We start from the raw sequence: 24,013 nt of genomic DNA on the forward strand, positions 1-24,013 counted from the left end.
GGAAACACACCTACATTTTCTGCCATATAATAACCAACTGGCTACAGAGTGGCCAGAATCTCACACCTAAAGCCATACCATGGAAAACCATGTTCCATTTCTCCTGACAGGAAAGTTCATGGCTTGCAATAGCACCAGCTAAGCGAGGGAGAGTTAGACTCCTGTGTACCTAAAAGCCTTTTCAGAAACTCCGACTGGCCACTTCAGTGTGGAAATAGAAAAAGGGATAGTGTAATGCTGCAGCTGATACTTACAAGAATCCTGTGCAAAGATCTTCTTTAGTGATGGTTTCTCCCTTGGCCTCTCAAAATCCCCCCATGGAATGTTTGTGTGTTTCTCAGTCTCAGATTAGACTTTTATCACAGCCCCTGACCTGGTATGGTCTTGCTTTTGTTTTCTTTAATCCCACTTTGCGATGCAGTTCAACATGCAGCCATGTGGATAGCTGAAACTGAAACGCCTGCTGCTTAACCATCTGCCTTGCATGTCTTTGCAGGTGCTTACACTCCAAGTAGGTAACCAGCCAGGGGTCCTAAACCCCAGTCCTGCCGTGGAAACTGTGCAGGTGACTTTTATTTGTGCTCATCCAGCCAGTATGTCTGTGACTCCAGTGTACAAGATAGCTGCCGGTGCCCAGCCTTGCCCATTGCCTCAGCACAACAAGCAGCTGGTACGACTTTCTATGGTTTTAAAAGAACAAATAGCCCTCCTTTCTTATAATCATTTGTAGGGTGACTAGGAACCCACAATGTATGTGATGTGGTTGATGTCCAAATGAAGCATTGTAGCATAAAATGATACTTTTTTTTTACCAGAAAATACATTATCTGAAGATGGACTCACCTCTGTCAAATGCTTTGATGGTCTCAGCTCAGTCCCTCTGTCCATCAGACTGGCTGAGACGGTCATGTGTCATTTGGCAGTAACTCACAGCATCCTGGGCCCTGTAGTCTCCTTAGGCTGGCTGCTCCTCTCTCATTCAGATGAAGGAGGCTATGGACTGCCTTGTACAAGGTGGTTTTCCTCCAGAATCAGGCTGAGTTACTAATGAGATTGAGTTCTGTCATTTTGGGTGTAGATCCCTGTGTCCAGTTTGAGGAATACAGTTTTGGAGCTGGCCGTGTTTGATCAACATCGGCGGAAATTTGACAACTTTAGCTCCCTGGTGCTGGAGTGGAAATCAGCCAATGAAACTCTCGCACGCTTTACTGACTCACGGTCCATGCAGATGGTAGCAAAGGATGATGGGAGTGGACAGACCAGATTGCACGGTACCTGTTCAGTTTTATACACTGAACTCCAACTAAGTCAGCGTTGCAACTGCTTACTCCCGTACTGCATTTAGGTCAAACCCTCTCTCTCCTTCCTCCTGATGTAATCTATCAGTGCTTCACTATGATATGTGGGCTTCACTTTCTCTAACAATTTGAAACTTATAATATGATTTGTGAAATACAGGCATTTAGGGAATAGTTTGTGGCCAGATTCATAACACTAAAACTTAAAGGAGAAAGTCATGATGTTACTATAGGTGGAACATTTCTGACCATGCTGAATGTGAAGAGCTGCCTTTTTAAAGCACCTAAATCTGCATACTGTGTAGAGTCAAAAACTCAAGCTCTTCCAAGGATTTGGATTTATTAATAAATAATTTATGTAACATAAATAAGCTCAGACTTCAAGTTTCCTCCTTAGGCAGGCTCCTCCTAGGTTCTTCCCTAAGGACTGTTCAGCCCATTTGCTAGGTCATTTCTTTAGTGAGCCAATCCCAGTTCCCTTATATCTGCAAGTACCAAGCCACCTGCCTAAGTGAGTCAGCAGCAACCACTTAACCCTTCCCAGCAGAATTTCAGTCTGCTTGCAGGGTGGGTGGCGTATGTCAGACAAACACTGCTACTCTGTTACAAACTTTAAAAGTGCCATAGCACGGGCAATGGATTGTATATGTGTGTGATTTCACTATCAAAGAGCAATCCAAGTAGATTTCTAACAATTAATTAATTGCTTCCAATTCTTAACACTGAAATTACTGCCCATGAACCTCATTTGTAAATATTGCATCCTATTCACTCTTCTCCCTACTTGGCCGTGGAATGTTTCTGCCCCCTTTTTTTTTTCTTTTTCAAATTCTCTCTTTTGTTTCCAGTGAAATGTCTGCTCTCTATTACTTAGGGCATCAGCTCCTGGAGGTGCACCACATCAAAGGGACTGTTCTAATTGGGGTCAGCTTTGTGAAGTATTCACAGAGAGGCAGTCCAAGAGTGAGTAGAAGAGGACATTTTGGGGCACGTTTGGGCATAGTATGGATGGCTGATCTTTGACTGATCTGTCTAGCAAAGTGATAAATTGAGCTGGGCAGGTTAGGTTTGCGCAGATAAAATTATCTTCAGGTTTGAATGCTGGGCCTTGTCCTGACTTAAGAGGAAAGTCCTATTTCTGCCATTACAGCAAATTGGGAGAAGTGCTGGTGCACTCCCACTACAGCTGTGAGTGTGGGAGAGAAGGTCTGGGGTTTTGTGAGGAGAAGGAATATGAACATCACTTAACTTCTGTCTGCTTCTGGTTACTCTGCTCCAGGAAGTCACTAACTTGCCTACTTCCACATCGGTGGAGTTGTTATTGGTGGAGGATGTGACGGTGGTGCCAGGCAATGCCACTATATATAATCATCCCGCTGTGAAGGTAAGAATGTTATTAGTATAGTTTAATCGTATCCCATCAGTCTTTGATGTAGTCTGTAGCCTTTTACCATCAGGAGAGGACTTTCCCCTCAACCCCCTCGAGAGCATGTGAAAGACCGGGAATGTGTGTCCCTGCACACAGCTCATGGCCATCTGTGCATAACTGATCCCTGCTTCATGGAATGATCTTCCCCATTCTGCTCAATGGAATGTAAATACAGCGTGTTGCTGGACAGCAGGGGTTGCTTATGTTCACAGGGTAGCAATGCTCCACTGTTCCTGATCAGCATGAAGCGATATGGCCCACGAGGATTCTTCATAGTGCGGCTTGTCCTGGCCTGTCTCGGTGGAACTCAAGAGACAGTGCCGTCACGTCGGGAGTAATTGCTGTGCATTGCCTTACGTCACCCTTCTGTGGCGTGTCTCTGGCGCACTCCCGAGTCCTGCCCACCGGCCAGTGAGCAGTGCGTAGCCTGTCTTGGGATTCCCATTTGAAAATGCAAAGCACTAAGCCCCCGGCTGGACCATTCACGGTTATTTTGGATAAATGGTATTAGCTAATTCCTGTTGGGTCAGCGGGGTCGCCTTCGGGGGAATCACAGCTTAGTGTATTAGAGCTGGCTATTCTTGACACCTCATCACTTAGGGCCAGATCCTGAGGCCTTTACTCAGTTTTTACTCATCAGAACATAGCCATGGCCAGACTGGGGCAGACCAATGGTCCATCTAGGCCAGTGTCCTCTCGCTGCAGAGGGAATGATCCGAGTGGGGCAATTGATTGAGCGATTTGTTGTCCTCTGGCCAGGAGCAGGGCCTAATAAAACCCATAGGGGCCTAAGCCCAGTTTTAAAGGTGCGCCCCAGGATGAAGTACCAGTTACCAGATCCTCTTCCACTAGTCTTGATTCTGCCATGCCTGGACCCACATTACCACTGATTGCTGGGTCCTGAGCACAGTGGAATCGGGATCTCTATCCAGTTCTGTGCCCTCCCATCCCTCTTCCCAGGCTCTCTTCAGGGACCTTTCAACAGGAGGTAAAGTCACTCCTAGGCTTAGGCCTATCGAGGAGGTTCCTCAGGAATTTTGGGGTAGGGGTTTTATTCCCATAACTTCTTCATGCCAAAGGGGGGGGCTATGCCCAATCCTTAACTTAAGGGGCGTCAGTTACTTTATAATGAAAAAGCGGTTTCCTATGGCCTCTTTGGCTTCCATTATCCCTTCTCTGGATCCGGGAGACTGGTGTGCCACCCTTGGCATGAAAGACACATACTTTCATATAGCCGTCCTTCCAGCCCACAGGAGAGATCTTTGTTTGTTGTAGGGGGTAACCACTATCAGTTCAGAGAGCTTCCGTTCAACCGATCATCAGTCCCCCTCCCTGTGTGTTCACAGAGAGCATGGCAAAGGGCGCCATACACGGGGTTCACGTGTTTCCACACGTGGATGCTTGGCTTATCAAAGCCAAGGAGCATGTAGCCCTCGCTTGAGCCACTCTCCTGAAATTGGGCCCAGTTCTCAATGCACCCAAATCCATTTTGACGCCTGTACAACAGATAGAATTCGTAAGTGCTCTGTGAGACTCACAGGGAGCCAGAACCTCCTTACCCAAGAGCTGATTCCAGACCCTGAAAATACCAATTCCCCACAGTAACGGTGCAGAATTGCACAGGACTCTTAGGACACATGGTAGCATGTACATATGTAGTCCAGCATGCCAGACGGTGGCTCAGAGCACTCCACTCTTGGCTAGTGCAGATGCACCAGCCTGGATGTGATCCCCTGGACGTGGTAGTGACCCTTCCTCCACCTGTCCTACTGTCACTTATGTGGTGGCTGCAGCACCATGTGGTCTGTGCAGGGGTATCATTAGCCAGACCCCAACCAATAGTGGTGCTTGTCACAGATGCCACGACCCTGGGAGGGCACACCTGGGGAAGATCAGGACCCAGGGTTTAAGGTCACAAGATCAGGTAGCCCTTCTCATCAGTGTGATGAACTCAGAGTGGTGCAGCTTGCATGCCAAGCCTTCAGGGAGCATGTGCAAGGGGCCTGTGTAGCAGTGCTCCTGGACAATACAGCAGCAATGTTCTGCCTAAACAGGGTGGTGTGCATTCCTCCCCTGTGCAAAGAAGCCCGAAATCTTTAGGAATTTTGCATTGCGAACTCAATACACCTGACGGCCTCATACTTCCCAGGGGCCCAGAACGAGCTGACAGATCATCTCAGCTGCTCGTTCTTCAAACTGGATATGGCCGTGCTCATTTTCCAGAGACTTCCCTTGTCGACCGCGGCGCGTCCAGACTGCCCTGCTGTGCCGCCACACAGCTGATCGGCACAGCGCGGCAGCCATTTTGATGTAAATGAAACGGCGATTATTTAAATCGCTGCTTCATTTTCCTATGTCTAGTAAACACATCTACATGGCTCCGTCGATGGAGCCATGTAGTCTAGACGTACCCTTACTGTCCCTTAAACAACAAGGGCTTGCACTGCTGTCAGTTCGAGTACACCTGGCAGCTGTCTCAGCCTTTCACCTGGTGACGGGGTAGAAGGGTGTTTGCTAACCCCGTGGTCAGCTGCTTCCTCAGGGGCCTGGACAGGCTCTACCCACAAGTGCAGCCACCAGTGCCCCAGTGGGACCTCAGCTTCACCTTACCCGAGCTCACGGGCCTTCTGTTTGTGCCCACCATCGCCTGTCCTCTTTCCTGGAAGGCAGTATTTCTGGTGGCGATCACTTCCACTATGAGGGCCTCTGAGCTCAGGGCACTGATGTCTGAGCCCCCGTATGCGATTCTTTTTATAAAGATGAGGGGCAGCTGGGCCCCCACTTCCCTCCATAACGTGGGGTCGGAGTTTCCTGTCAGTCAGGAAGTTTTCCTCCCCATGTTCTTTCCAAAATCCCACGTGAACAAGAGGGAGCAAGCGCTTCATCCCCTAGATGTCAGGCACACACTGGCATTCTAGATGGTGTTGTGTTGTGCCGTGAGGGCCGGGGACTGGGCTTGGTGACCTCTCGCAGTCCCTCCCAGTTCTAGTGTTCTGTGAGTCTGTATTGAGCTCACAAAGCCGTTCCGTAAAACTCCTCAGCTCTTTATTAGCATCACAGGAGAATGAGAGATCTCCCCATTCCTCACAGCGTATATCGACATGGATCGCGTGGGGCTGTAAGCGGATAGTCAGCTATCTGATAAGCAGAAGCTTATCCGATAGTCAATTAGTGATACGACCCCTGCCCTCTGTTGCTTTCTCTGTCAGGTAACTGGGGGGAGGAGCAGAAGCTGGTGCTGTGGGGAGCTGGCTTAAAAGTCGGTTCCCCCCGGCACCGTCTCCGCGAGGGGCAGGGGAGGTAGAGGCACAGCGGAAACGGTGCAATCACGGACTGAAGCAGTCTCCGCCGCTGCGATTCTGCTTTTGAAATGTACAAGAGCCCGGGATACCAGAGTTCGTGTTCCTTTCTGGTTTTTCCTCAGTAGGCTTTGACTTCCAATTTTTAAACAATGTCTGTGTCTCTCATCCCTTCTTTTACTCTGATATTTAGCCATACTGGCATTGGGGGGATTTTTTAAAGTGGGGATTTACTTATTGTTTGAGTCTTTATTGCAATGTTTTTTAAATGTTTCCATGCAGCCTGCAATTCTCAATGCTTACTTGGGCTAATGCTCTCTTTGGAGACTGCGTGAGAGCAAGGACTGCAGGGGGTGAACCCTCAGGGAGTGAGCCAGCACTCTGAGTTGGTAGAGGGAGTCAGTCCAGTAGGATTTTACTCATTTTTCTGTCCTCTTTAAGGAAATATTTGATCTAGTGGAAGGGTCTGGATACTTTTTGGTCAACAACAGTGAAAAGGAGACTGTAAACACTACCTACCGGGAAACAGAGAGTGCTATTGAGGTAAACACATGCAAGATATTTTGCCCTGGAGAAAAGCCCAGGTTCACAGTCTCACAGGGAGATGCTCCCTTGGGAAAGAAATAGATATTGTCTCTTGCTTTCCATCCCTCGTTTCCTTTTGCCTCCAGAATTGTTTATGCAGTTCTCTGTAACACACTGCGTTGTTTTATTGCAAGCAAGTGTGGAAAGCGAGCCAAATATTTGTTGGAATAGATTTCTGAATAATAGAAAGCATTAGAATAATGGCTTAAAGAATGCCTGTCACCAAATGGTACAACATACACAGCATCAGCTACTGGGTATAGATTTTATTTACCATTTGGGTTTTATTATATGTTTAGGGACTTGGCTGACTTCCAGATCTTGTGTAGAGTGACACTTTTAACCATTATAGTTGCTCAGTCAAAATTAATTATCTCGTATATTTTTCCTTTCTGCTGTTTCCTGTAGCACTAAATATAATACAATAAATTATTTGATACTATCTGATCCAGGGACATGAGTGAGCTGCGGGGTCAGAAATCAAACTTGAGTCAACTTTGATTTCCTGTAGAGAGACATTCTATAGCCTGAATATCAGGGAGAAACATCCTGACAGTGTGACCTTGTGGACTGTAAAATAATTTCCAAGGGAAGTGGTGAAAACACTAGACTGAACAATGCTCTAGTAACTGTACTGTAGGAACACTCCTGTAATGGCTTCTGAATGACCCTAACAGAACTGTTCCCTCTGTCATTTACAGAGTTGTTCGAACAATGACTTTTCAGCAGCATGGTAGACTTGATCACTTGTACAAGTTTAGCTTTAGCTTTTTGGTAAAAGAAGTGCATATTAATTCACTATCCATTGCAGATAGTCTGGCCATGTTGTCTAACTTTCCTTGTAGATCATCCCTTTGCAGCCTGGATCTCTAATCTTGGAGGTCTATGATCTCTGTCTGGCATTTCTGGGACCGGCTACTGTCTCTCTTCGTGTGTCTGATATGCATGAATTGGAGGTGGATCTCATTGATAAGGTGAGGTAATCTTAGGGAAATAACAACAAAAAAATCTAGCCTGGTGGGATGTGATTTTTTTATTTCTTCTTATTTCTGTTTAAACTTTGACTGTTTGAGTTTTTTTGCACTGTATGGAGCCATCTATGAAGTAATTTTTCTTTCAAGAGATATTTGCTTAATTTTCATGCCGGTAGAGAAATCTCTGTGCATATATCTTCTTAAATACAAAAGACACTGTCAACACAGCAGCCCTTCACCTGGTCATCCAATAACATCATTTTTGGATATTCCAATATGCTGTTGACTCCCAAAGGCAAAATATGTGACTACACAGCATGCATTCATGCACCCTCCATCATGAAGAAACCCATCTTTCTCTTAGTAAAGAAGATCACTTCTTAACTGTGATGGGTGGTGATTTTGAGATTTGAGACTTCAAAAATATGTGTGTTACCTTTGGTTCTCTAATGCCTATGATTTGTTCTTCACATCCTGTGGAGCACAAAGATTTCGCATGACCCACTTAGCTGGGCTTGGTACACTTCATGCAAGATTGGCACACAGGACTTCAAGAGGAGTTGTGGTTTTAGTTTAATACTTGGTTAGCCATTCCAGGCTCCTTCCCACGTATCTACTCTTCTTCCTTGGGTGGGGCAGGGCGGGGCGTAAGCATTTTCCTCTGGAACTGAGCAGCAGCAACTCTGTTTCTGATCAAGCAATGACAGTGAGAGGAGATGGTGCCTGCGTGGACCCCCCTGAATGTCTTGCCTGTGTGAGTGCTTCTCGGCAGGTGGGAAGGAGAATTGGGGAGGCAAATGATGGTGCCCTTTTGCAGCTCCTCCCAAGGCAGGCACAGGTAGAAGGACCCCACCCAAAATAGTAAAAGCGCTTTTCTTACCTAGATCGAAATTGGCAAATCTGTCCTCGCCAGCGTGCGCGTCCTTGGTTTCCATCGACATCCGTTCCAGAGTAAATACTTCAAGTACATGAAGCTGAGACTGCAGGCAGCATCTGCCATTGTTACACTTGTGTGAGTACTGCAGAGGCATTTCTACCAAATAACAGATGATAATATCCCTCCAGTACTGCAGAATAGATTGTTACAGATCAAAACCCAGCCCCCTGTCCATCCCCTGGCTAACGGGGTGTTGTAGGGACTGAATGTCTGGACCCCTTCATTCTGTCCAGTTACATCACTGACTCAGTGTTTGTGTTCTTGGGAAACCTCCCCATGTCTTAGGTTTAATCTTTTGTAAAGCTAGGATCATACATAAGTACGTCATAGGGTAGGTTCCAGGCTTAATTCATATTTGTAACCCGCATTGTAGGTCGTCAGTGAAAAGGGATGTAGAAAACAAAGTGTTATCTCAGCTCTCATCACTCACTCAAGTTTCTACACTACCATAGAATCCCCTTGCCACAGAAAAATATAGCTGTGTATTAAATAGGTTTACATGGTTTATGTCTGACATGGCTAGTCCATAAATGTATAGCTCTTTTGATTAAAATAGCTTTCTTGGAGTCCCTAGTTTATCTTAGTACTGCATTGCTTGCTTAATGTGGAGGCAGGTGAAAAGATCTGTATTTACTTATAAATATCTTAATCTTCAGCAGTGATGTCAGAGCAAATGAAGGACAGTTTAATGGATTTAACCCTTGCCACATCGTGACGGAACTGTTGGGTGCACGAGGCAGGAGATATTAATTTCCCTGGAAAGAATCGATTCCAGAGCATTTACATGATTCAGCTTAGCCACAAGAGTATTACAGAGTATTTCTGCCTCTCAGAGCCTTGTGCAACTCTCTGGGGCTAGGGCTGTGATGGCTGTCTAGAAGCATGAATCTCAGTATTGAAGGCTCCTTGTAAACTCCAGTCCTCCATTATCTGTCCCCCGCATTGCATGATTTTAACATGGGGTGGGAACAGTGAAATCACCGGTAAGTATCTTTGCAGGCTAATGGAGGAAGTGGGTGAATACTCTGAAGTCTACATGCTCCGAGCTGTTGCAGTCGGCCAGACAACGTTGGTGGCGACTGCCTGGGACAAGATGGGAAGAAAATTCACTTCTTCGCCTCGGAAGGTTGAAGTAAGAATGCTCCCAATGTGCCTGCCTGTCTTCAGATGCTTCTTGCTTGGTCCAGAAACATTTCCTTCAGCATGCAGTGAGAAAACCCACTTGCATGGCATTGGCCTGAGAAGCTTGGGTTTTAGGCGGTTTGACAGCCATGAAAGAATGGAAAGATCTTATAAGAAATCAGAGATCTTGGAAATGGCAACGGCAACATGCTGCTATTTGTATATTTTACCAAATTATCCCGTTTTCCTTGTAAAAATTTGTGTTGCCCTGATGTTTCTGTGTCGCCCTGATGTTTACAAAGCAGAGAGTGGTTGCTAACTGAGAGTCCCTTTCTCCTTTGTAGAGTTCTCACAGGGCTATGGCATAATCAGCTGAGAGAGATGCATGTGTGATTTATTTTGCATGTAGCAAAGAGCTCAGATACTGAGCTACCATCAATCATGTGGTCTCTAAAATATAGGCTCTTTTAGCTCTTGTGTGGTTTTTTGGGGGAGATGGGGGTAGAATTTTCATGGCACTTCAAGACTGGCCCAGTGCCATGTATAGTGCACTACTGAGCAAAGAGTATTTTTTAATATTAATGGTTTGTCTTGTTTTAAAAAATCCTGCAGCAGAAAAATTGTTCCCTCCTTCCCTTGGCTAGGTCTTTCCTCCATTCAAACTCATCCCAGAGGAAATGACCCTCATTCCACACAACATGAGGCAGGTGAGCTTTCAAGGGTATTAGTTCTTCCAGAGACAAATGAAACTTAGCCAATCCCCTTTGCCTCTTTCTTTCTTCTACCCCCCTACTAAATGAGTACCAAGTGTCTGATAGAACAGCCGCTAAAGGCTCTGTGTCCGATTCCTAGTCTTATTCCTGTTTCCTTCTTGGCTGCATCTTCCTCACTTACCCTTCTCCACTCTTTCCTATGTAGCAGAAGTCAGAATTATGTGTGGTATGCTTGGTCTGTCTTCTCCTCCCTCTCAGACTCTCACCTCCAGAGTATTTCCAGGCTAGTTTCTCCTGTTTGTTTACATTGATTTGTTTCATTTGCTCTGCGAGGTGTAGCTGAGGCACTCGCTTGGGAAGGCAGGGAAGAGGCGCTGTTTGTTTCTCTGTGGACAGGGGAAAGCGCAGACCTGGCGTGTGTTTCGTTTTCTGAGGCACCAGTTTCCTCAGTCTGTTTCAATCTATTGCAGGTGATGTCAGAAGGTGGCCCTCAGCCTCAGTCCATCATCCATTTCTCTATCAGTAACCAGACGGTGGCTGAAGTTAACCGCCTGGGCCAGGTGGTGGCTAAGGCTCTTGGAACAGCCACGATACAGGGTACCATTCAGGCGGTCAGTGAAGACACAGGAAAAATAATTGTTTTCTCCAAGGTATCACCCTATCTTGTTTTGTAATTCCTCATTGGTTCCTCTGGCTTATTTCCCTTGCAGCGCTCCTGTCATCCCATGCTAGAGGCACGCCGTGCCTGGACAGACGTAAAACTTATTGTAGGGTTGTTACCTAGTTTGTTGGTTGGCTTTATAGTTGAAGTGAGAGGAAAGGTGGCTAGAGGGACAAATGCCTGACTAACTGGCACCAGTGTCAATACACCTCTGCTTTGGTTGAAACAAAGTAGGTGTTTAATTCATGGGGGAAATCAATGGGGCACCGAAGAACTCCCTGCATGGCTAGCAGGCAGGTTCCTTCGGCCCCTCTCTTGGTGGCCACCGTGCCATGTTCGCTTACTGTTTTGCAGGGACTGTTACTACTACAGTTCGGCTACCTTTGGGCTTGCATGCAGAGCTAGTTCTCCTGCCAAGCTGCCAGCTGAGCCCCTAGCCAGCCTCCAGGGTGTTTATTTTGGTGTTGGGTCTCCAGACTCCTTCCTCGGATTGTCTGTTTTACTCAGATGTCCCAGAGCATGTTGTTTGCCTTCTATTGCAGGGCCAAGTGGGACTGCAAGTAGTTCAGCTGAGAGCAGTAAGAATCCATGCACCTGCCACTAGGCTTATCACAGCCACCAAGGTTAGCTCTGTAGCTAATATCAGAAACTCCTGTGGCCTGCAGGCGGCCAATGGCTTTCTAGCACTAGCTAGTTGGGGCTGGCATGTGTAACCCTTCTCAGACCCTGCTTCCACATGTATAAAAGGTGCTGAAAACCAGGTTCCCTGAAGTGTGAAGGACTGCTCTATCATCTAGGGCAGTAATTTCCAACCTCCTCAGGCAATGACACCGGCTTAGCAAATGAAGACTTTAGCTGACTCCTGTGCTCCTGTGTAGGCTGGAACCTGGCCCTAGAGTGGGTTACAGCTCTGTGCTCAACTGAATGGGAGCTGGGACATGAGCATGCAGTAAGGCCCAGCAGAGAGATGCCATGAAAGTGGGCAGAGGGAGCCTGGAATATCAGTCACAAGCGCCTCAAGAAACAGTACTAGTTGAGAACTGGGCATCTAGGTCACTGCTGTAAGATAATTTCTGTAGTGCTTTACCCTTGGAATCTAGAAGGGCTCTCAATGCTTTGGGTGTATAAATGAGAAGGAAGTCATGTGCCGGACAGCATGGAAAGTGCACTGAAATGGTGAACTGCTTGCCTGCTGCCAAAGAGCTGAGCAGGGTTGGTGGAATATGCTTGCCGTATACAGTTCCTTTCACCAGTCTAGTGACTGGGGGGGGGAGGTAAGATTGGATCTTCTGCACACAAGTGTATGCCCCTCTAGGAAGGGGCTATAATTGCAGTAAAGGAGGTTGAGGTTGGACATTAGGAAAAACTTCCTGCCTGTCAGGGTGGTTAAACACTGGAATAAATTGCCTATGGGGGTTGTGGAAACTCTCTCACTGGAGTTATTTAGGAGCAGGTTGGACAGACACCTGTCAGGGATGCTCTAGATGGTTCTGGGTTCTGCCGTGAGGGCAGGGGACTAGACTCGATGGCCTCTCGAGGTCCCTTCCAGTTCTAGTATTCTGTGATTTTCTCCATGGCTGGGCATTAGCAAGGTTGTTAGTGTGTTTCATAATAGGGGTGTGAAAGTGTAACCGTGTACACAGTTAACCAGAAGCCTGGGCTCATCAGTTAACCTTCACGGTTACATGCAGGCTCCCACTATGTGTGGGGAGCCAACTTCAGAGCCAGCTCCTGGTGCTCACCTGCTCCTGGGAAGTCCCCCGCACTGCTGCCTCTGTATCAGAGGCAGGAGTGCGGACAGAGGAAGCAAGGGGGAGCTGCCTGTCGCCCTGCAGTTACATGTTTACTTAATTTTCAGCGGTTACACGTTTATTTAATTAAACACATTTTAACATCCCTGTTTTACAGTAATGGGAGGGGACTCAGAGAATATGCTTCAGAAGGAAGCTGTGTTAGTCTGTTTCAGCAAAAACAACAAGGAGTCCAGTGGCATCTTAAAGACTAACAGATGTATTAGGGCATCAGCTTTTATGGTGGAGCGAGCGGCAGCTCACAAAAGCTTTTCCCTCATACCTTTGTTAGCTTCTAAGAGAAGATGTGATGGCAACAAATTCATGACACTTGCTGCAAACCCCTGCCTACTTTTGAGGGGGTCTTTTTTGGAGGGAATCTCCCCTCCTCCAATGGAAGCGATTCCACACCAAATTGAGCTTAGTTCCAGACTGTAATGTAGGAAACTTCAGCAACACCCTGCGTTCCTATGGCAACCGAACTTTTATTTGCAGATGCCTGTTTACGTCATGGGGCTGACCAGCGCGCTGACTCCGTTTGCCTTTGGCAATGCCAACCCAGGGCTGAAATTCCACTGGTCGATGAGCAAACGGGATGTTCTGGACCTTCTCCCCCGACACTCCGAGGTATGGAGCTGTCCAAAAGTCTGCCCTTCCCACCTGCCAGCTGGCAGGTGGGGTCTAAAGCCATCAGGGGTAAGGCAAGGTGCTTGTAGAATTCCTTGCTGGGCAGACTAGCACTGCAGACCATATGGTGTGAATGTCAGCATCCCTGCATCCTGGCTTCCTAAATCAGGGCACCAAGTGGCCTCCCCTTCGTCCTCCGAGTCCTTTCTCAGGACAGACAAAACCTCACAGAGTTCTCTGCCCAGGCCTTTGCATGGTGACCTCTGCAGGGACATCGCCATGCTCCCTTGAACTGTCTCTGCTGGGGGTATGTTTCGGGTTGTAAGCGCCATGGGGCAGGGACTGTCCTTAGCTGCCTCCTGGCCCAGGCAGAGCCAGTCGGTGCTGATCTGCGTAGATCTTAAGAGGAATAGTGCTAGGCTCTTGAGAGAGTTGCTCCTCAGCCATTCTACCCAGAGGCAGGGAACTCAGGCTATGTCTACACTATGGGGTTTTCCAGCATATCAGAGGTATCCTGGAAAAACTCGGCCGCATCCAGGGAACGCATCTGCTCTTCTGCTTTTTTTTTTTTACGGAAGAGCAGATGCGCTGTTTCGGAAGCCCCATCTTCCTTCTTCCATGAGGAAGAAGGGCTCTTCCAAAAGAGGAGGCTTTTCCAAAATTTGGCCCAGTGTAGACGGGCCAAATTTCGGAAAAGCCTCTTCCGAAAAAGCTATCAGATCAGTGTAGATCAGCGTAGTCTAGATATAGCCTCATCGCATCTCCCATCCTAAAGAAGAAACCCAAGAAAAAGTGAAACCCAGCATGTGGCAGCTTCCTGCATTTTTCCTTTACTATAAAGGGACAGTTGATCAGAAAGGCCTGAGCAGCCTGCAGTGACAACCCTGCCATCTCTATCAGGTCTCCCTGCAGGTCCTACCTGAGAATAACTTTGCCATGGTTGTACACACTAAGGCGGCTGGGAGAACCAGTATTAAAGTGACAGTGCAATGCCTGAATGTATCTGCTGGCCAGTTGGAAGGAAACCTCGCTGAACTCTCTGATGAAGTACAGATATTGGTAAGTTCCCTGGTCACTCCAGTGGGATGTCTGCCAGCCATGGGAAGGTGTAGAAGGCAGGATCTCATATGTGAAGCAAGGAGGAACAAGGCAACAAAGCCGAGGCAAGATACCAAATCAGGCTGGCAGGTGTGCCCGGGATAGGAATATTCCGTGGACTGCGCATGGACAGGAGCATCACGAACAATGCATTGTATTCACAGTGTGCACAGAGATGTGTACACCCCTGTCGTGATGCATACACACCCTGGTCGCATTCAGGGGTGGCTGGGGTTCTGTGGACACCCGCAGCGCTCCTACAGGACAACGTAGCCTAATAGCCAGAGTCAGTACTGAAGCCCTTTCCTACAGGGCAGTGTGACCTAATAACCAGAATCAGCCTTTGATGTAAAAGTACATCAGCCTTTGCCCTTGGGGCAGCGTGGCCTAATGGCCAGAGTCTGTAAGGTAGCCCCTTCTTGTAAAGCAGCATGGCCTAATGGCCAGAGTCTATAAGGTAGCCCTTGGTTGCAGAGCATCAAGGCCTAATGGCCAGTACTGTTGCTAGAAGAAAGGGGTGGGGCAGCGATCCTTGTAGGGGGGACCTGGGCCCACCCAAGTGCTGACCCAGGGCCCTGGTAGTGGTGGAGTGGTGGAATCCCACTGAAACACGCCAAGCTTACTCAGGTGGGAGGGGAGATACCTACTGCTTGTGCACCTTCCTGGGTCACTTGCTATAATCCCTGGCAGTGGGGCAATCTGTGAAGCTTTGGGTCCTCGGGCTCCGCAGCACAAGTCACTCCCTTGTGCTCCACCAGCTCTGGAGGTTCATCCCACTTTCCTGGGTCTCCAGCTCCCACTGTTAGGATCTGTGACAGGTCTGTCTCTGGAGCTCCTGCCACAAGTCCTTGCTTTCCCACGTCCAGTCCAGACTGAGCCGAGCAGCTTCCTTTTATACTGAGCCAGCACTTCAAATCGGCTGGGTACATCCAGAGGGGTGGGACTTCCTCTGCCCATAGCGTATTGTTAACCCCTTCCAGCCCCATGTGGGGTATGCTCACCCTGTCACAACCTGTCTCTGTTTCTTGTTAACTGATGCTCATGGTTAATGGTGACTTCCCTCAGGCTGCCCAGGGAGTGAATATGGCCGGTGTGTAACTCCAGCCCCCCCTTGCTGCAGAGCATGGGAGAGCTCTTAACGAGCTGGCCTGCCCAATGTTAAATGTTCAGCCCACACTTCTGATATGGATTTTATGGATTTCATTTATATTTGAGTCTTGAAGCCTTTGGAATAGAAAACATCAGCCCCTGCGCAGCAGCAGTTTGGGTGACTGCTCTCAAGCCTGGAGCCAAAATATCCCGGCATTTTCACAGTAACAGCAAATATTGGCCAGTGAGCAGGAGAACGTTCCTCATTTCCATGCTGGTTGAGGAGTAATAAAGGAGGAAAAACCCGGTGTTCCTGTCCTGTTATTCTCTACTGTACATGTGGATCCTGTCGGGCAGCAATCAACCACTTAACATATCTTAACCCCTGCCATATCTCATATAAAGTTATTGATAGAAAATTACCCAGTCTCTACATTTTAGTCTCACCCTTTTAATCTCTGATCTCCTCTGGGAAGGAGTTCCCCAGGATGTCACAAGCTGTGTGAAAAAGCATGTTGTTTGATTGGTTCTAAACGTACCTGCTGTTTAGTTGAATCCAGATGTGTTTCTCTTTATAGCATGATTTGTTCTGTTCCTACAGGTGTTTGATAAGCTTCTACTTTTCTCTCCTGAGTGTCCAACAGAGCAGATTCTGATGTCCACAAACTCACAGCTCAAGTTGCATGCAAACAGGTAAACAAAGAAAAGCCATTGCATTCTGATCCTGGGACATACAGGACAGAGAAAGAGTTCATAGCGGGATGCCCAGCCTATGGCCCATGGGTCATACATGATTCACCAGAGCATTTCGTAAGGCTGCAGCCCGCTTCAACACAGTACACTAACCGCTGATTCATTAGCCTTGTGTTGTCAAGTTCGCATCGTTTAGTGTACACAAGTGTGTAAATGGACAGCATTGTACACAGAAACAGCCTCTCTAATTACATACAAAACAAGCAGAATTTAAAAGATAAATCAATACTGGTGACATTAAAATACGTAGAATCTGTTTGGCCCACATAAGGTTGAGCATAGGTTACTGTGCCCCACCCCGTATAATATAGCTGGGCACCACTGGTTTATAACGTGTCCTTCCTTTTAGTGCAGGGAGCTGTCCATCTCTTTACATTGCAGCCAACTTTTTATCTTCTTTCCAAGAGCTACACAGACTTACAGAATTCTGGTGCATGGCACACCCCTTTTGGGCATGCAGCCTCTGCGGTTGCCTTCACATCAGTCTTTAAAGCCATCCCTGGTGCATACTCAGTAAAGCTCAGGCCTGGCCCCCAAGGGCTTAAGTGAAATTGAAGTGTGGCACCAGCCCCGTGCTAGCCCCCTGCACAGAGATATTAAGACCAGGTTGAGCTCTATGGTCAGTGCTAGAAATGAAGGGTCGCACATCTGCAAAGGCTTGTCTCAGGATGATGGCTTGGGTGGTTCTTAGCTCACGCGCACTCCCAGAGCTGTTCTTTTCCATGGAGAATACAATATGTGCTTTGCTGAGGGGTGTGTCTGGTACCCTACCGCCCCAAATGTGACCTTGAGCAGGGCTGGGTCTGAGCATCTGGAGAATACTGTGCCTTCCTCATGTCCTCAGTCTGTCGGCACAGGGAGCGAGATCGGCTCTGGGGCCCTGACTGATCTGTGAATGCGTATGTGGTGCTGCCACTAAGCCCCTTGCTCGGCCCTTCCATGCCTCATGTAAATAATAATAAAATATGCTAATCTGGGAACTGAAAGAGCTTGGAGGCCCAATATCAGGGGGGAGTTTGAAATTGCTGGGGGTGTGGCTTGTGTGAGAAAAGCCTTACCTGCTGAGGTTTCTCAAAACTTCACTGTCCCCCATTCAGACTGAGATTCCCAGCCGGGTACAATCTAACTATAGGTTTGTTCTCTCTGTTCTTGACCTAGGGAGGGGGCGGCACTTGTGAGCTCTCAAATCCTGCAGTGTTTCCCCAACTCTTCTGTCATCGAGGAGCACGGCCAGGGGCTGCTGAGAGCAGGACCCGTAACAGGCACTGCAGTGCTTGAAGTGACATCTCTAGAACTTTTTGGAGTCAACCAGACGATCCTAACTGGGGTCCGGGTAAGACTCACTGCAGACGTCTGCTGGAAAGAAAGGAAAGGAACAGCATCTCATCCTGTCATATCACTAAAGCCAACTGATGCTGAGAGGTCACCAGTTCGTTTGATCAGGATCTCTATGTTGGAGGGGGAAGGACCTGGTTCGTGTAGGTGTACTGCAAAGCAGGCCTCCTGGGTATAACCTCTGCTCTGCATTGACCCAACTTGTGACCTTGGAGGCCAGTCGCATCACTTCTCTGAGCCTTAATTTACCCACCCAAAAAATGGGGGCTGCTGTTGTGGTGTGAGGGTTAACATTTGTAAATCGTCCCGTTGCGTGAAAGGCCCCAGGGAAGTGCAAAGTATCTGTTGCTTTGTATTTTAGGGTATTGATAATTTAAGGGCAATCTGAACTGCTTTGACTGATGGGAGAGCAAGCAGAAAGAGATATTGATGGCTCGGTGCATGATGCTTTTCCTTCTGAATTTCCGGTAGCTATGAACCATTGTACACTTGTACATAACAATTGGTCTGTTTTGGGGGGAAAGAGAGGAATTTCATGTGTGTTTGTAAAGTGAACCAAGGCAGCATTGTCTCTTGCAGGTGGCTCCTGTGTCATACCTGAGGATAAGCACCAGCCCTCAGCTCTACACGACTAGCAGCACATCTCTGATGGCTTTTCCTCTGGGCATGGCTCTTACTCTCACCGTCCAGTTCTATGACAATATCGGGGAAAAATTCCATGCCCAGAACACCCAGCTTTACCTGGCTTTGAACAGGTACTGTTGAGGAGACGGGCACATAGCTGACTCACAGGTAACATTTTAGCAGCACAAGTGGTGGGAGAGGTGCAAGGCTGTGTGTGTCAGGGCTATAGCAGATTTGAAGGGAATTTTCCAGAAGTGAAAAGCTGGTTCACTTCACTCACTGTGCTAAGTTCGCGCTGTGGCTTTTACCCTTGAAATACCTGATGATCTCTCCTGGGCATCCCAAGTGCTGCTCGTTTTCCTTTGATTGGAGCTTGTTTGCTTTCAGAGATGACCTGCTTCTAATCAGACCGGGAACTAGGAATTACACGTATGTGGCTCAGGCTGTGAACAGAGGAGTGACAGTGTTGGGAATCTGGGATGAGAAGCACCCAGGCATGGCTGACTATGTCCACGTGTCTGTAGAGCATGCCATCCAGCCGGAGCTCTCCAAGCCCATTGCAGTAGGAGATGTGATCTGTTTCAGCACACCCCTGGTCAGCCACGAAGGTTTGTATGCTGATTTGTTGTTCCTGCTGGCTTGTAATCTCTCGCTGTTGTAGTATCCACATGTTAGATCTCAAGAGAGCGAGGCAGCCCATACTGGAATGGGAGGCCACTAAAGGGACATAGGAGCTGTGTTGGAGCTTTAATGGGGGGCATCTTCCCCAGAGCTTAAAAGTCTCAGAGGGGGAGCCATGTTAGTCTGTAACTGGAAAAAAAAATAAAAACCAATGAATGGTCCTGCAGCACCATAGAGACTTCCACCACCCCCATCAACCTCAGCCTGGGCCAGTCCACACGAGAGAGACACTTCCTGGACACTGCAATACAATTACATGGTGGCCACATTTCCACCACCTTATCCCGGAAACCTACCGACCGCTACACTTATCTACATGCCTCCAGCTTCCCTCCCAGACACATTTCACAGTCCATTGTTTACAGCCAGGCCCTAAGATCCACCTGGATTTGCTCTAGTCCCACAGACGGAGACAAACAGCTACGGGATCTCTGTCAGGCATTCTTAAAATGGAAATACCTACCTGGGGAGGTGAACAAACAGACTGACAGAGCCAGACAAGTACCCAGACATCAGCTTCTCCAAGACAGGCCCAACAACAGAACACCACAGGTCATCACCTACAGCCCCCAACTTAACCCCCACCAGCGCATCTTTAACAAGCTACAACCTTCTCCTGGAAACGATCCCTCTTTCTCAGAGGCCATGAGGGACAGGCCAATCCTCGCCTACAGACAGCCCCCAACGCCAAACCAATTCTATCCAGCAACCACACAGCACACCTCCATCATACTCACCCAGGAACCCACCCCTGCAATCGGCTCCACTGCCGACTTTGTCCACACACCTATGCAAGCGACATCATCACAGGACCTAACCACATCAGCCACCACATCAGAGGCTCATACAACTGCACACCCACCAGTGAGACCTATGCCATCCAGTGCTAGCAATGCCCCTCTGCCAGGTATAGCGGCCAAACTGGACAGTCGCTACTACAGAGGATTAATGGACACAAACCAGATATTCAAAATGGTAACACACAGAAACCTGTTGGGGAACATTTTAACCTGCCCGGGTGCTCATTTGTGGATCTATAAGTGACTATATTACAAAGCAATTTAAAACACCAGGTGGAAAGAGAAACTGGAGCTTGCCTGTATCTACAAATGTGACACCTTTAATCAAGATCTGAACAAAGACATGAACTGGTTAGGCCGGGACATTCAACACCCTCATGACATCAAAAGTTAAGTATTGGGCATGTACAGCCCACTCTATTAGCCTCATTTAGCACGGACACTAATTGACAAGATTGCTCCCCCTTCTCTTCTCTTCCCCTCCCCATCCCCTCTTTTTCTGCTATTTATTTGTGCCCTGGACCCCTTGCTCCTTTCATCTGTAGAAAGCTCATAACACCATCGACATTTTTGTAGCCTCCAAGGTGCCACAGGACCATTCATTGTTTTTTAAGTTTCCCCGGAGGTGGAACTGAACTGAGGTCCCAGCATGAAATTTGGGTTCTTTGTGCAGCTGAAGGTGCTGACTTGCAGGCAACATAACACTGGCTGTGGTAGGGGAGTTCACACCAAATTCTAATTCAGACACACACTGCTTTCAGAAAGTTGTTGTCCGATTTCAAGATGGCTTCCGCTGCCTCCGGTAACTCTGTGGCAGACAGGAGAAGAGCCAGTGTAAAACGCATCACTGCTCCGCCATGGGAGTTTGAACTCTTACTGGCACCAAGGAGCTAATTTTGGACATGTTAAGGGGGGCTCCCTTTAGCTTGCCCTCCTAGGACGAGCCTGGGTAGCTGATTTTGGCAGCAAGTAGTGAGGAGGAGGAGATGGGCGCCACTGCACAGGGGAAAGCAGTTTTGTCGTGACGTCTGCATGAAGTCAGTTTCTGGGATTGAGCACAAAGGGAGCTCTGTTGGGCCTTTCCCTACAAGAGCCTCTCCTAATGCAGTGAGGGGCTGCCAGAGGCAAGCCCTAAGTCTAGCCCAGAACCAGAAAGTGTCAGCGTTAGAGGGGCCTCAGGAGAGAGTGGCTGATTCTCACCCTGTACTAACAAGGGGTCTGGTCTCTCCCTGACACTGCTTTATGCGTGGCCGTGGGTGTGTTGGTGACAGTGGCTTTGTCATGGATTTGTGCCAGTGCAAGTAAAAGTGTCAGGCCCATCTTTGCTGTCTGCAGGAAGCCTCCTCCCTTCTCCCGCTCTACCATTCAAGGGTGAGCTCAGCTTTACTGGCCTGGCCTGGCCTCCTTCAGGACTGCTGCTTTCCTCCTTTCTCCTCACACACCCGTGTGGCAGGCTACACAAGGGCTACTGGCTGGTCTTCTCTATACAGTGGGTCTGCAGCTGCATTTAAACCCTCCATCCAGCTGCATACTGCACCTTGTTTTCTTGCTGTCTCATCACTGTGACAGTGTCTTAGGAACAAAGGTAACCAGAGAGCATCGCTCAGAACGCCAAGCCCTTCCCTCAGCCATGAAACATTAACCTGCCTTCCTACAGCTCTTTTATTCACGTCAATAGGATTTACAGGCAGCCTTTGATGGAGCAGGCAGTAGCTCAGTGTGTTTCACTGGCTGGGGAAGGGAGGGTTGTGTAGTGTGGTAATTTGAAAGGTTCCCTGTGATCTGCAAAGAGACAAGGTCTGTGAGTGTGGCCTCCCCAGTCTGAACTCTGTGAATGTGGGGGGGAGGGGGAGGGGGAGTGACATCTGAAACTTAGTAACTTATTCCCAGCACCTTCAGTCATTCCTTTCATGGAGGGACCTGACTAAAGGGATCTCCGTCTTTATAGGTGAACCTGGGCTGTGGCAGGTCTCCCCCACTGGCATTCTTCAGACAGACCCTGTGAGTGGAGCAGCGTTTGTGAAGAATGCTGGGACAGCTACAATCTTCCATGACATCCCAGGGATAGTGAAAACATACAGAGAGGTATTTCTTGCTACGCTCTTCAGTAGGAGAGGCCAGCTTGCTGCTGCTTTGCCAAGGAAATTCTTCCCATAAGTTACTTGTACGCTGCACCCATGGCAGTTAGTCTGTATTTATCTTGGAATCCTTTTGTTTATAAGAATGCACAGCCTATACTTAGAAACTGAAAGCAGCACTGTTGGCACAGGGGTGGAAGACTGTATTATGGTGCTGCAAAAGCAGACCGTTTTTACTGTAACTCGACATGGGTTCATTTGCAAACCTGGATTCAGTTCTTCTCTAGGAAGAACAGTCCTGTAAGCAAGTTAATAGGGTCTTTAAAAAGAAGACACCAAGAACTTGATTCTCTTTTACACTGCTCTACCCATGTAAAAGAGCTTCCTTTGCACCACTCTGAGAGTGAAAAAGGGAGGTAGTGTAAATGCCAGACTTCTCCCAAAGGTAGTACAATTGTCTGATTCTAGGGAATGGGAAAATGTTCAGTAGCAAAAAAAAAAAAAAAGGTACAGCACTTAAAACTCTCCACTGTCTCCACACAAGTCTTTCGGACACAAAGTTATATTCTGTTTTATTGTTTTAGGTAGTTGTCAATGGTTCAACAAGATTAAGCCTCACCCTTGGTCCCAAAAGCTACCTAACCAATACTCTTAACTCATCTGAATTCTGGGTCTTTGTTGCCACAGGCAGTGCAGGAGCAAGCCTCAGAGGTAAGACTTGTTACTGCTGCCTCTTAAATTCCACCAGCCTGGCCTACACTGGCTTACAGCAGTCACTAAGGTGTTTGTCCATGAGCCAGCAAGAGTATTTATCCATAGTACCCTCATAGTTAAGAGAAATTGAATTGCAGGTATAAAAGCAATTTGTAGGCTGTAAGCGCTTTACTCAGAGCCAATATAAACCCTGCAGGCTTCGTAACCGGAAAGTGAGGTGAATTGCAGCTCAGCTTTTGTAACTGCTAGACTACAGCCCACTAGCACATTCCATTTGTCCTTCCAAGAATGTCAAAGTTCGGGATCGTTTCTCATGTAAAGTAGGGTCTGGGCCAGCTTCCCTCCCTCAGATGTCGCTGAATGGACATAATGCTTTGAAAAGGGACAAGGCCTGTTTTTATGCTGTCGGTAACAATTTCAAGTATGGCTTTGTACTTCGCCATTAAAATGATGGGACATGTAAGTGACCTATTGGGAAGGGCTCTTCTGTGTAGGGAGTGTAGGACAGTGGAAATTACAGACTAGCTCCTCTGCCGCTCTGTCCACTGAGAGACCCGTCGTGGCAATACTGGCTTGTTCTTTCTCCCTTTCGCTTCCTTCTAGGCCCATGCAGCCCTTCTCAGGTTTATGCAGTCACTCATCTGCTTCGCCCAGAGTCTCACCTGCTGTGTCAAGTTGAGTTCAGCAGCACAGTGCTGGATATTCCAGCCAGTAAAGTCTTTCACATCCAGCCGCACTTCAGTATTGAAAAAGGTAGGCGATGATAGATGGCTTCTGTGTTAAAAACAATCAACAACAAACCCTCTACTCTTTGGTTTTCCTTGTCTTGAACGTAGGTCTCTACGCCTGCGTCATCACCGCTAAACCCCAGTCCGATGAAGTCCTCCTGGCTTTGAGTTTTGCTGAGGCCTCTGTGTATGTGATGGTCTGTCTCTTCAGTGAACAAAGCAAGGATGGAATGCAAAGAATCCTGGTTCCCTTCCTCCCTGCCTTTTACCTCAATCAGTCAGAAGTGGTTTTTAGCAGCAAACTCCTCACTGGCAAGATCAGAGTGCTGGGAGCTGAGCAAGTGTTAGAAAAGCTGGAGGTACATAGAAAGCTCTCTCTGCCTCTCCATTCCTGGGGAATACACATACATGCGAAGCGGGAGGGAGGAAGGAAGGAAGGAAGGAAGGTATTTAGAGGGAGAATCTGATCCTGCGGAGCTAGGTTTGGTTGGAGCAGTCACTCAGTCCCCTGAAGAACTTACCTGACTTGCTTCTCGTTGGAAAATGTCTTTTTTGGTTTTGAAAACGAGAGGGCCTGTGCCACCTTAGGGGCCAGCCAAAATGTGTAGAATCATGAGCTGTCATGGGCAACAGTGATTCTGTCTATTTTGGTTAGCCTCTAAGGTGCCACAGGACCCC

At 47.9% G+C, this 24,013-nt stretch overlaps 1 protein-coding gene across 3 annotated transcripts in view; it reads left to right on the plus strand.

Moving 5' to 3' along the window:
- NUP210L (nucleoporin 210 like) overlaps nucleotides 1–24,013 on the plus strand; it is a 56,080-nt gene that overhangs the window by 27,808 nt on the left and 4,259 nt on the right. For 2 of the 3 annotated variants that reach the window (XM_075907314.1, XM_075907316.1), the window contains exons 16-36: nucleotides 497–670; nucleotides 1,079–1,271; nucleotides 2,173–2,261; nucleotides 2,578–2,682; nucleotides 6,468–6,569; nucleotides 7,457–7,585; nucleotides 8,470–8,597; nucleotides 9,522–9,654; nucleotides 10,289–10,351; nucleotides 10,828–11,007; nucleotides 11,561–11,641; nucleotides 13,304–13,435; nucleotides 14,336–14,494; nucleotides 16,224–16,315; nucleotides 17,534–17,708; nucleotides 18,290–18,465; nucleotides 18,722–18,942; nucleotides 21,764–21,900; nucleotides 22,478–22,604; nucleotides 23,211–23,360; nucleotides 23,444–23,694. In XM_075907314.1, the coding sequence (XP_075763429.1) occupies nucleotides 497–670; nucleotides 1,079–1,271; nucleotides 2,173–2,261; nucleotides 2,578–2,682; nucleotides 6,468–6,569; nucleotides 7,457–7,585; nucleotides 8,470–8,597; nucleotides 9,522–9,654; nucleotides 10,289–10,351; nucleotides 10,828–11,007; nucleotides 11,561–11,641; nucleotides 13,304–13,435; nucleotides 14,336–14,494; nucleotides 16,224–16,315; nucleotides 17,534–17,708; nucleotides 18,290–18,465; nucleotides 18,722–18,942; nucleotides 21,764–21,900; nucleotides 22,478–22,604; nucleotides 23,211–23,360; nucleotides 23,444–23,694 (2,997 nt within the window). The remainder of the gene's footprint in view (nucleotides 1–496; nucleotides 671–1,078; nucleotides 1,272–2,172; nucleotides 2,262–2,577; nucleotides 2,683–6,467; nucleotides 6,570–7,456; nucleotides 7,586–8,469; nucleotides 8,598–9,521; nucleotides 9,655–10,288; nucleotides 10,352–10,827; nucleotides 11,008–11,560; nucleotides 11,642–13,303; nucleotides 13,436–14,335; nucleotides 14,495–16,223; nucleotides 16,316–17,533; nucleotides 17,709–18,289; nucleotides 18,466–18,721; nucleotides 18,943–21,763; nucleotides 21,901–22,477; nucleotides 22,605–23,210; nucleotides 23,361–23,443; nucleotides 23,695–24,013) is intronic. The other variant, XM_075907315.1, reaches the window with a different exon arrangement.

Source organism: Pelodiscus sinensis, chromosome 24 (genome assembly GCF_049634645.1).
Source record: "Pelodiscus sinensis isolate JC-2024 chromosome 24, ASM4963464v1, whole genome shotgun sequence".
In the NCBI taxonomy this organism is placed as follows: domain Eukaryota; kingdom Metazoa; phylum Chordata; order Testudines; family Trionychidae; genus Pelodiscus; species Pelodiscus sinensis.